At 36.7% G+C, this 13396-nt stretch overlaps 1 protein-coding gene across 10 annotated transcripts in view; it reads left to right on the forward strand.

Moving 5' to 3' along the window:
- Window positions 1-212: 212 nt before the first annotated feature.
- Window positions 213-13396, forward strand: part of HFM1 (helicase for meiosis 1) — a 134398-nt gene continuing 121214 nt past the window's right edge. For 3 of the 10 annotated variants that reach the window (XM_524618.9, XM_063799624.1, XM_063799622.1), the window contains exons 1-4: window positions 213-343; window positions 4033-4130; window positions 8735-8847; window positions 10735-11044. In XM_524618.9, the coding sequence (XP_524618.5) occupies window positions 4060-4130; window positions 8735-8847; window positions 10735-11044 (494 nt within the window). In that variant the 5' untranslated portion in view covers window positions 213-343; window positions 4033-4059. Of the gene's footprint in view, window positions 561-610; window positions 685-4032; window positions 4131-8734; window positions 8848-10734; window positions 11045-13396 lie in introns of those variants that run through there. The other 7 variants (XM_054684912.2, XM_054684928.2, XM_054684950.1 and 4 more) reach the window with 7 other exon arrangements.

Raw genomic sequence — 13396 nt, forward strand, 5'->3', positions numbered from 1 at the left:
CCAGAGCTGAGGCCTGGCTAACTTTGATGAGAAAGGCAGGTTGGTGTATGTTTGTGGAGTGGTGGTTGTTGGGGTAGAGAAGCAGGTTAGCTTAGGGAAAGGGTACCATTTAGTAGACCCTTAGAACCCAGGATTAGGAGCTGTATTTAAAGAGAATAGACACAGTAAACTGCAAGAGATATATTCAAAACCAGTTATAAACTTTCGGAGAAAAAAAGGTAGGAAGGGAGAGGTTGGGGGCTTGGGCGATCCATTGCTTGGAGCTCGGCTTAGCCAGGCTTGGCGGTCCTCCGAGGGGCTGATAAATCGGCGCTCGACTGGCCTAGGAGCTGCCCGCAGGGAGGTGAGGAGTGGGGCCCGGACGCCCGCGGGGAAGGTGGGGACGGGGGCCCGATGCCCGCGGGGAAGTGGGGACCCAGCCGAGCCGTCCGGGCAGCGGTCGATCTCTAGAGCCGTCTGCCGGGCAGGCAGCGGACGGGCGCGGCGAGTTGTTGGTCACCAGGCGTCTCCAGGCCGCAGGCCCGCGCCAGCGCCTCAGCCGCATTTCCAGTCAGAAAGCGGTGAGGCTTGAGGCGCGCTCGGGCGCAGGGCGGGCCCAGCTCCCCGCGAGGTGGGACTGGCTGGGCGTCCGGCCCGCCCCTAAAGTCGGCTGATTGGTGTTCGGTTCCTGTGTCTTGTGTTCCGGTGTGTGGCGCCCCCTGAGCGAGCGCTGGGGGGGACATACCCATCTGTCTGAGCCGCGGGTTTCACAGCGGTGGGAGGAAACGGGACCCTGGGGGTGGAGTGACGCGCCCCAGCGCCCCGTTCTTGTGCCACTCTCGGGGCCCTAAGGCCTCTGCCCTGGATTTAGAATATTCTCCTTAGGAAATCCACAGAGCTGTTATTTTGCTTTAGGTGCTGATTCGGTCCCCAGCCGGACCCTTCCAGCCCTGTTGGTGCCTGGGGAGAGGGGGTGAGATCTGGGGCTCGGACAATTGTATGGTCCTTTCCCAGGCCGAGCCTCGGAGTAATTTGTTCCCGTTGATTTTTCCTTCTTTGTCAGATTCTCTGCAGTTATTTGTGACGGTCGGTTATTCCCGTAAATGTTGGTCCCTACTTCTTCCTTAACTCACAAAAATTTCTAGCAAAACAATAATTTTTATCTGAGTTTCTGTACTTTTAAAATAAGGAGTATATTTCTGAGTAAAAATTGTAAGAAATAAGTAATAGGCCTGCAATTTTATACAGTAAGTTTATACAATAATTGTATACAATAATTTTATACAATAAGTAAAGATTACAGAAGACAAAATGGTGAATTGTCATTAATATAACTAAAGATTAATTGTATCTAGTTGTATTAATATTTAACTAGAGATTGTCATTAATATAACTAGAGAAGGTCGGCACCGCAAATTATGTAGACTCAAAAATAGTTTAAGTATTTTAACAGTGATTATAGCAGAGCAGACACTTAAAACTACCTGGGATGATATTGTTTATTGTGTTTGGCAATCTAATTTTGTGCCACGTGCTGAAACTAAAACTTTAATAATAAAAGGAACTTAAAAAATCTGAATCTAAACCTAGAACTTTAATTAATTTAAAATAGCATCCCCTCACATCACAAACTCATACTGAACTGTAGCAAGGTCCCTTTTAGGACCTGTGTTTCTTTTTTAAAAAAAGATTTATTTACATAATGAAAGTGCCAAATTCATCATCTTTTAGAACCTTCATGATTTTATTTACATAAATCCTGAACTAGAAAAAGATTTCACATTTTTTAACTGAACGTTGAAGATTGGGGCTGAAATTTTAAGTTTCTAAATTAACAGAAAATTATTTTTATTTAACACTATTTTTATAAACTGGTTCTTGCTAATGCATTTATTCCACAATGCATTCTTATGGACCATTTACTGTGTGCCAGGCACTATTCTGGGTTATTGGAACACATTAATGAGCAAAAAGTCCCCGCTTGCTCTAAAGGGAGAAACATAATAAACAACTAAGCATATACTATAATGTTAGTTATCAGTTCATGCTATGAAGAAAAATAATGCGGAATGAGAGGATGCAGTTTTAGATAAGGGGTGTTTTTTTCATAGGAGTATATAAGAACTAAAATATGTACTTGATATTTTTATTCTGAGCCCAAACAAGTTATATTCTTGTATGCTAGAACTAGAAATAAAAAATTCTTTTGAAAATATTTGCTGTTTGTATAGGAGGTTTTTGTCAGTTTATGCAACGCTTTTCTTCCCAAATGTTTTAAATTTGTAGTTTTATTGTCTATTTGTAGTTGCTTTGGGAAGAAAGTATTCAAGTGTATAAATGTTAGCCTTAAGATTTTTGACTTAAATTCTGAGGTAGCAAAGCCATATGAAACTGGTCTGGTGAGGTTTATTTTAGGAAAAGTTTCTTTTGTTTGAACATAGTTTTCCTAAAACTAGAAAGGGAACATTTTATTCGTTACTTTTTGGGCAATATAAAAACATGATTAACATTTTCATTTATACTTTTTCAGATAATTGTTTTCAAGTTCTGAAATTGTTTACTTAAAGCTGTTAAAGACTTCGCATATTTCTGAATGACTCCCTCTACCTCCTGCCCTATTATCCTAGGCTTCTATTTTTCGTATAGTCAAATTGTTTTAGACATTTATAGAACCACACTAGTTTGTTTCATTTTTACTACTTGTTTTTGTTGGTAACTGATTAATAGATAGAGAAAAATGAAGAGGGCAATTATATTAAACAGATGGAAGGGGGAAGAACCCAATAACGAAAACAGTGAAAAACCCCACAATATTCTATCTCAGTAAGAACAGCCCTGAAGTATATATACAGGTTTAGTTCTCATACAGTAGCATTTGTCAAGCGTTGTATGTGGAAACATTCTCCCTTCCCCATATCACTCCCACTTGTATCTCATCCCCACATCAAGGAGGATTCAAAATTGGAGAGACATAATCTGACTTGGTAATGCGTATTTCTCCACTAGATGGCATTAATACAATTTCTTTGATTGTAGTTTCTATCTTGAGGACAAATTTACAATGTATTAACTAAAACAGAAGAAACAGAAATGTGATTTATGTTTTACAGTTTGTTCGTCTGATTTTATGGTTTGTCATATAGAATGTTCTATGATGTTTAAGAATTTAGAAAAAAATAGGATATGCAGGGAAAAATAATTCTAATGGGAGCAATGTATGTATCTAGAGACTAGTTTTTTTTTTTAATCACATTTGCATCTTTGTTCAGCCCCAGATTTTTGTTATGTTCAAAGGTGGCCAATGCTGAATGTTTTTATCCTTTATGTTTAGATAATATCTCTGAGTGCAAAAATTATCTTTTAAAAAAGAATGTAAACATGTGTAGTACATGCATTAACTGATATAAATAAATATGCATATGTATGTTAAACTTGTAATTTTTTTATTTTGAAAAAGTTCAAACCTATGAAAAAATATTATAATGAACCCCATGTACCTATTACATAGCTTTAGCTTTGATCAACTCATTGTCAATATTATTTCAATACTCCTTCATCTCTCCCCTTTATTTTGAAGCAAATCCCTGCATATGTACATAGTATATTGTTAGAGGTGCACACATTCACAATAAAATGTGCTGTCCTAACTTGAAAATAATGGTGTGAACAAAGTATTAAGAGCCCAAGAAGACTGATTAATTCTGCCTTGAGGAAGAAGACAAATTCAGAAAAGCCTTTGAAGAAGAAATGACATTTGACCTATAACTTGAAGGATGGTTAGGAATTTGCCAGTTGGAGAATGGCAGAAAACACATTCCAAGCATTGGAGCACTATGAAGAGAAGGGAGCAAGTGTGAATCCATGAATGAGTGGAAAACAGAGAATAATGTATGTGAATATTGAGGTGCTTTGAAGGAAGTTGCAGACGATGAAGCTGGAAGGATAGTCTGTGGTTATATTTTACAGGAGACTGTGGAAAATTAGTGATTATACAGAAATATTTTTTTACATCTTTATAAATGAAATATAAACTACTTTTTCCATATTTTGTAGATTTATGACAAAGTCCAGTTTTCAACAATGCTGAAATCAAATGATTGCTTGTTTTCTTTGGAAAATTTGTTTTTTGAAAAACCAGATGAAGTTGAAAAGTAAGTCTCCCTTAAAGATTGATAACATAGTATATTACTTTAGGGTTTTTTGAATTTGGGTGAGTTTTAGTTTTCTCTCTGGTAAATATACAAATAAAAATGAGGAATCAACAGAACGATATTTCAGTTACATATTTGGTAAACATGGAATTCTCTTACCAGTAGTATAGGGGAATAACTGAAGTTTAACATCTTAAATGTTATAATTTTAAAAATAGAATAGATTTGGGCCGGGCGCAGTGGCTCACGCCTGTAATCCTAGCACTTTGGAAGGCTGAGGCAGGTGAATCACCTGAAATCAGGAGTTCAAGACCAGCCTAGCCAACATGGTGAAACCCTGTCTCTACTAAAAGCACAAAAAAATTAGCCAGGCCTGGTGGCGCATGCCTCTAATCCCAGCTACTTGGGAGGCTGAGGCATGAGAATTGCTTGAAGCCCGGAGGCGGAGGTTGCAGTGAGCTAAGGTGGCGCCACTGCACTCCAGCCAGAGCAACAGAGTGAAACTCTATCAAAAGAAAAAAAAAAAAAAGATTCTTGCCTATTTGGCTTGCATTTATTTGCATTTCTGGTTTGTTCGGATTATTTTTGGTCAAGCTAAAAATGGGAAATAATGCTCAAAGAGTAGCTCAGGACAAGGAATGACGTCACCATCTGGAAACAGAATGGACAGTATGCCAAAGGCAAAGTATGATAGGCACATTAAATGCTGGCAGGAAGTAGGGGCGGGAATAAAGATGTGAGACCAAAGAAAACAAGACTAGAGAGTAGGTAGTATGTTAAATACTGGCTTTTATGGATTTTCATGAGCATTGTTCAATTTTGAATTTTCTATGTATTTTTAGTGTATTGTATTATCCTATTTTAATGAGGTGTATTTATTGCCTCATTATTTTACTTGTTCATTCAAATATTGATTGAAAGTTGAAAGGGTTATAAAAAGGATGAAACAGACTTTTACTTACAAAGTACTTAAAATCTAGTTGAAGAGATTAAACACACAAATGGAAAGACATTAATAAGTAATAGGACCGTGTAAATAATCATCTATACTGTGACACTTTTGAGAGTGAAAGAGCACATCCAACTGGGGCAACATGTGTTAATCAGGTCTGGCCAATGCAAATTTTGTAATATACGGTTGTTTTTCTGAAAATATGGTCAAAAATATGTGCAAAGCAAATGACAAGCATATGTTCATGCAATGAAATTTCAGACTTGGAAGGAAGGTCGTCTTGGAGTACACAGTCAGGTCAGGCTTTTTGGGTAGTAGGGGGAGACTTCAGGAGGCTTTGAAGGATTTGATAATCCTATAGAAAGAGAAGAAGTGGGCATTTGAAGGCAGAGTGTTAGAGCAAGAGAAAAAGAATGGAGATAGGACAATTCATGGTACTTTTAAGGGATAACATGTAGAGAAGTTTCCTGGAATAGACAATTCATGAAGGAGAAACTTGGGACATAAAGTTAGAAATTCTAAGTTGAGGTTAGATGGTGATGTGCGTTGAATGCTGGAATAAGGATTTTGGATATAATTCACTGTGGGTTAAAAGCCATTGAATTAAATCAACAATTATTTATTGAAATTATGTAAAGGACTTTGCTAAGTACTGCTGATGTAAATGGACATAAAAATAAAACTCTAGGTATAATCTAGAGGGAGTATCAAATATCTATCTGTCAAAGCTATCCATCTACTTATCTGTTTCTCTCTATTATCTATCTGTACATTCACACAGCTCAAGGCAGACTATAATACATATTATAGGTTCCCTCTATAAGAAGAAGGGAGGAGAAAATCTTTGGGAACCTAGGGAGATTTCTTGGAAAAGGTAGGATTTGAGCCAGCCTTTGAATATAAGCTCTAGTGCCTAGAACAATACCTGGCACATAGTACTCAGTAAATAATTACTGAATGGATTAATGAATGAATAAAATAGTAGAACTTCTGCATGTAGATATCGGAGTGGGGCAGGGCACAGGGGCAAGCTGAGTAAATATCTTTGAATGAGGGTGAGGAGTGACCAGGCACGGTGGCTCACACCTGTAATCCCAGCACTTTGGGAGGTTGAGGTGGGTGAATCACTTGAGTCCCGGAGTTTGAGACTAGCCTGGCCAACATGGTGAAACGCCATCTCTACTAAAAATACAAAAATTAGCCAGACATGGTGGTATATGCCTGTAATCCCAGCTACTGGGGAGGCTGAGGCATGAGAATCACTTGAACCCAGGAGGTGGAGGTTGTGGTGATCTGAGATCTGGCCACTGCACTCCAACCTGGGTGGCAGAGTGAGACTCTTGTCTCAGGAGGGAAAGAAAAAAAAAAAGATGAGGAGAGACAATGCATTATCTATTTGTTATACAACAGGGAGTTCAGTTTAGTTTGGACTGTAAGGTATGTGTAGGAGAGTTAAAACTATAAGGTGGTCTAAGGCCACTAGGAAGTTTGGCAATCTTTGAAAGCCATTGAAGAATTTTGAATGGAGTAATGTAATGAAAACAATTCCAAATGAATGTGGTAGGAACTTGTAAAATAGAGAGAAAGCCTGGAGGCAGTGAGGGCAGTTAAAACAAGTTAGTAAGAGCCTTGATTATGATAATGACCATGATAACACAAAGGAAATGATAAATTTAAGAAGCATTATAAGGAATATACAATAAGACCTAATATGTATCTAGATATAGTTAGTAAAAAGATACTATGGTTTGGATTCTGGGTGACTGGGATGATGATGTCACCTCTGGAAAAAAATTGGGAAATTATAAGGAAGATTTGATTTTATTAAGAGGCAGAATAGTACAGCTATTATTCCTCTTTCTTAGATTTTCTGAAATAGTCCTTGTGTAGAAAAGAGTTAATATAGCAGACCTAAACTGCTGTTCTTGAAAAGGCCTGTTTGCGAGGGCGGCTTTGGCTAGAGTCTGAGAACTTAGATTTCAGGAAGATCCCCTCCATTAACTGACAACAGTGGCTTACTATGTGTAAACTGTTTATACAAATAGTATGGTTTATGTTGAACACCTGCTTTTTTTCTGAGATTCTGGAATTTAGGTGTGTGCCAGACAGGGGATGCTTATGTTAATGTTAGCCCCCAATAAAAACCTGGGCATTGGGTCCCTGAAGAGCTTCCCTTCTTTGGCAACATTTCATGGGTATTGTCCTAAGTCATTACTCAGATAATTAAGTGCCTCCCGCAGAGTCTGCTGGGAGAAGACTCTTGAAAGCTCATGCCTGGTTTTCCTTGGACTTCGTCCTGGTAGCCATGAGTAGGACTACATGCTGAGTCTTATGAGTCATTTTAGGATATTATTGAACTGGGGGTGATCTTGGGGACCCTCTGACATAGTCCTAAATTTTAAAAGATCTGGCTTGTTATTAAACAGTCTGTTAGACATTGCCAGATAATGTGTTGTAGATTTTTTACTTGGAAAATATGGTCAGAGTAGCTATGTGCTAGGTGCTCGGAGAGACAGAAAAGTAAAAGACTGAGTCTCTCACTTTAGAGAGCGTAACGTCCTAAATGACTAGATCATAAAATCTTTGGGACTTGGTATAGACAAAATATATGATGCTCTTCTCAACTTTATTTCCTGTCACCTAACACTTATCTTTTTGTCCTAATGAAGAACAAGTCAACTTTGATGGGAAAGGAACCATTAAAGCAGTATCAGTTAACACGATCACAGTTGAAAGATGAGGAAGGGTAGTTAATGATGCCAACAGGGTGGCAAAAATATCAATTACTATAGATTATAAAGAGGTCATCAGTTTCAAATGATTTCTTGGATTTTTCTGTAGTTTGTAGATGGTTTGGACTAAGAATATTTAGGTTAGGACATTAATTTGTAATAATGTTATAGGAATACTCTAGAACAACGGTCCCCAACCTTTTTGGCGCCAGACACTGAATTTGTGGACAGTTTTTCCACAGATGGTTTCGGGATGAAACTGTTCCACCTCAGATCATCAGGCATTAGTTAGATTCTCATAAGGAGCATGCAACCTAGAGCCCTCTCATGTACGGTTCACGATAGGGCTCGCACTCCTGTGAGAATCTAATGTCGTTGCTGATCTGACAGAAGTCAGAGCTCAGGCAGTAATGCTCACTTGCTCACTGCTCACCTCTTGCTGTGCAGCCGGGTTCCTAACAGGCCAGCATCAGTCTGCGGCCCAGGGGTTGGGGATCCCAGCTCTGGAATACCAGTAATGGTATCGTTTACACATTGATGACCCGTGATTAGTTGTGAGATATGTCAAGTAATTTGTTACTTGTAATAGTTAAAATGCTAAAGTTTGAGAATGATTTACTACTTTGTTTTTATATTGGAGCAGATTTAAGATTCCTGTTACTGGCATTTGAATTGGAGAAAAGGAGATAGAGTTATTGCCATTATTTAGGTAGCATATCTCACACAGCGGTATCATTAATCCTATGATATATAAGGGTAAAAGGTTGAGAACACTGCTGTATAGGGATAAATCAAAGTGCTGACAGAAAGTTAATTTATAGAATGTTTAAGAGTCCAATTGAGTAATGTTTAATAAATACATAGCTTCTCATGTTATATCTTTATTAACATATATACTCACATTTTTATATTTTATATAGCCATCCAGACAATGAAAAGTCATTAGATTGGTTTCTCCCTCCTGCTCCATTGATTTCAGAAATTCCAGATACTCAGGAGTTAGAGGAAGAATTAGAAAGTCATAAACTGTTAGGTAAATTATCACATATTTGTTTTGAAGCCAAACCCATACAGTTCATGGCAATATTTTTTAAAAAAACCCTGATTTGATTGTTATACGTTGTGTATACATGTATCAAAATAATGCATATGCCCCCAAAATATGTATACTCATATTGGGTATTGATTTCAGAAATTTCAGATACTCAGGAGTTAAAGGAAGAATTAGAAAGTCTGGGAGGCCGAGGTGGGCAGATCACCCAGCCTGGCCAATATGATGAAACCCCATCTCTACTAAAAATACAAAAAAACTAGCTAGGCGTGGTGGTGTACACCTGTAGTCCCAGCTACTCGGGAGGCTGAGGCAGGAGAATGGCTTGAACCCAGGAGGCAGAGGTTGCAGTTAGCTGAGATTGCGCCACTGCACTCTATCCTGGGCAATAGAAGGAGACTCTGTCTCAAAAAAAAAAAAAAAAGTAATAAACTGTTAGGCAAATTATCACATATTTGTTGTGAAGCCAAACCCCTACAGTTCATGGCAATATTTTTTTAAAAACTCTGATTTGATCATTACACATTGTATATGCATGTATCAAAATATCAGATATCCCCCCAAAATATGTATACTCGTTATGTAAACAATTAAAATTTCTTTATTTTAATGAAATAAAATGAAAGTCAGATCCTTCTTTTATTAAAAAGAGTGCTCACCAAGCTGGATGCAGTTGGCACCTGTAGTCCCAGCTACTTGGGAGTCTGTGAATAGCCACTGCACTCCAGCCTGGGCAACATAGTGGGACCCGATCTCTAAATAAATAAATAAATATATAAACAAACAAACAGATCCTCCTCATCTCTAAATACATACATACCCCCAAAAACAAAATAGTGCCCACCAAATCTTAAAATTTAAAATATTTTTCTTCTCTATACATATAATACACATACATACGTGTACATAAATGCACATAATACACTACTACATGTTTTGATTTTTGTTTTATGAATATTTTTTCTGTGACTATTAAACTCCTATCACTGCTGTTCAGTTTTTGCCTTGCCATTTCCTAAAGGTAAGATCGCCTGGTAACCAGATCCCAGAAATATTGAGTGAAAAAAGCGAGATGCAGAAGATTAAATATAGGGTGATACCATTTTTAAAAAGCTCAAAAACAAGCACACTCAAACAATGTATGTGACCTAATGTAATATTAGTAAAATTTTAATTTTTAAATTGGGTCATAGGTTCATGCACATACATTTTATTAAGCTTTGTAATTTACATATATGTTATATATATACTTATATCAAATAATATATAGCATAGTGTATAATGTAGATACATAGATGCTAAAGCAAATTAAGTTCTAGTAAGACCTCCAAATTCCCCCTAAACTTCCCTAAAAATTCTTGCAAAGCCTCTAAAGAAACCTTTAAACTTCTGTCACTCTGATGAAAACGTTCCTTTATTTTGATTTTAGAAGCAAGATTGCAAACTTAAAAGCATTAGATATGTTAATAATGAATTGTGTTTGGTAACATTTTATATAATTGGTCATTGTATTTCTGTGTGTAAATCATTTATATAAATTTTAAATCTTCATAATTGTATAATTATATCATTTGTTATGGGTCAGAAAGAAATTAAATCTATTTTATAATGCAGTGCCATATAAACTTCAAATTTAATTCAACACTTCCACATTAATTTCTGAGTGTCTTTTAATGATGTAATATACCATAAGTGTAACAATCACCTATATTTTAAAACCGTATATGGTATTACAGATGAGCTTATTACTAGTGCTTTGCTTTTGGCTTTCATACTTAACTTGGAATTTTTATTAAAGTTTTTCATCATCATTTTGAAAATTTCCTTTAATGGAGAACATGTAATAATTAAGATATTCCTTTTTCGTAGGTCAGGAAAAGAGGCCAAAAATGTTAACATCAAATTTAAAGATAACTAATGAAGACACAAATTATATTTCACTAACACAAAAATTCCAGTTTGCCTTTCCTTCTGATAAATATGAACAGGATGATCTAAATTTAGAAGGGGTAGGTAATAATGACTTATCACATGTTGCTGGCAAGCTGACATATGCTTCTCAGAAATATAAAAATCACATTGGCACTGAGATAGCACCTGAGAAGAGTGTTCCTGATGATACAAAATTAGTTAATTTTGCAGAAGATAAAGGAGAGAGCACATCAGTATTCCGGAAAAGGTAATTATTATAATTAAACTAAATAATATTCTGTGAATAAAGTTGAATATTTGTACATCTAAAAGTATTAAATATGGTACAATGTGAATGAGAAAAACAGCAAAATTCTATCTCCTAAATAATTCCTTACTTTCTCCATTCCTGGTGTCATAGTCCTGGTCCTACACATAAAAATAACCATAATTGTAATATATAACTATCTACTATAAATGGTACCACAACAGTCCAGGTGGGACACAGGAACCTTCATTTTTAACAAATTTTCTAGGTGATTATTATGCACACAAAAGTTTGAGACCCATTTTCCTAATGCCTTGGGTTTGAACAGAGGAGTGAAATTAGATTTTCTTTTCTTTAAGAGTTCATTTTGGCCCCAGTATAGAGGATAAATTATAATAGAAGGGAGTTAAAATGTGAAGGTCCACTTGAAAGGTTATCTTATTAGTCTAGATGGGAGAAAATGGTAGCCTGACCTAGGACAGTGGTATCAGGAATGGAAACAATCCAGAATTATTTAGGAGATAAAATCCCACAGGACTTAAGTGATTATTGGATATGAGATCTGACTCCTAGGTTTTTGGTTTGAGCCAGAATGATGAAGGTTGGTAGTGCCCTTTTTTGATTTAAAGAACTATAAAGTAAGAACAGGTTCGGGGGAAGGTGATGAGTACAGATATGGACATGTTGATTTTAGATATTTATAAATAGTTCAGATATTCAGTTGGGTATGTGGATTCAAGATTCAGAAGAAGTTTAGTTGATTGTTTTTGTTTTCTGTGACATAGGAGATGTGGTTATCTGTGGAGTTTGAGAGAGAAAGTGAGAGTATTGAGCAAGAATGAGAAGAGTGGAATAAATTATGGAGAATGGGAAAGCAGTCTAATTAGAATAATGGTAGGACTGATGGACACTGTAAAGGGTCCAGCTGAGGTTGATTTCTATAATGTTTGTAATAACAGCTTTATTAAGATATAATTCACATACCATAAAATTCACCTTTTTAAAGTGTAGAATTATTTTATTTTCTTATTTTTTTCATTCTTATGTATTTCCATGTTGGTTTTTATAATGCATACTTTTGCAACCATCATTATTAACTAATTTTAAAACATTTTCACCTCCTGCAAAATAAATTCCTTACTAATTAACAGTTACTCTTCATTTCTCCCTTTCCACAGCACCTGGTGGCCACTAATCTACTTTCTGTCTCTATCATCTCTATGGATTTATCTATTCTAAACATTTCATATAAGTGCAATTATACAAAATATGGCCATTTGTGCCTGGCTTCTTTCACTTAACATAACATTTTTTTTTGGAGGTGAATATTTTTCTTTTCTTTTTAAATTATACTTCAAGTTATAGAGTACCTGTGCACAACATGCAGGTTTGTTACATATGTATACATGTGCCATGTTGGTGTGCTGCACCCATTAACTCGTCATTTACATTAGGTATTTCTTCTAATGCTATCCCTTCCCCACCCCCAACCCCATGACAGGCCCCGGCGTGTGATGTTCCCCACCCTGTGTCCAAGTGTTCTCATTGTTCAATTCCCATCTATGAGTGAGAACACGTGGTGTTTGGTTTTCTTTCCTTACGACAGTTTGCTCAGAATGATGGTTTCCAGATTCATCCATGTCCCTGCAAAGGACATGAACTCATCCTTTTTTATGGCTGCACAGTATTCCATGATGTATATGTGCCACATTTTCTTAATCCAGTCTATCATTGATGGACATTTGGTTGGTTCCAAGTCTTTGCTATTGTGAATAGTGCCGCAATAAACATACGTGTGCACGTGTCTTTATAGTAGCATGATTTATAATCCTTTGGGTATATACCCAGTAATGGGATGGCTGGGTCAAATGGTATTTCTAGTTCTAGATCCTTGAGGAATTGCCATATTGTCTTCCACAATGGTTGAACTAGTTTACAGTCCCACCAACAGTGTAAAAGTGTTCCTATTTCTCCACATCCTCTCCAGCACCTGTTGTTTCCTGACTTTTTAATGATCGCCATTCTAACTGGTGTGAGATGGTATCTCATTGTGGTTTTGATTTGCATTTCTCTGATGGCCAGTGATGATGAGCATTTTTTCATGTGTCTTTTGGCTGCATAAATGTCTTCTTTTGAGAATCGTCTGTTCATATCCTTTGCCAACTTTTTAATGGGGTCGTTTGATTTTTTTCTTGTAAATTTGTTTAAGTTCTTTGTAGATTCTGGATATTAGCCCTTTGTCAGTGGGTAGATTGCAAAAGTTTTCTCCCATTGGTTGCCTGTTCACTCTGATGGTAGTTTCTTTGCTGTGCAGAAGCTCTTTAGTGTAATTAGATCCCATTTGTTTATTTT

Source organism: Pan troglodytes, chromosome 1 (genome assembly GCF_028858775.2).
Source record: "Pan troglodytes isolate AG18354 chromosome 1, NHGRI_mPanTro3-v2.0_pri, whole genome shotgun sequence".
In the NCBI taxonomy this organism is placed as follows: domain Eukaryota; kingdom Metazoa; phylum Chordata; class Mammalia; order Primates; family Hominidae; genus Pan; species Pan troglodytes.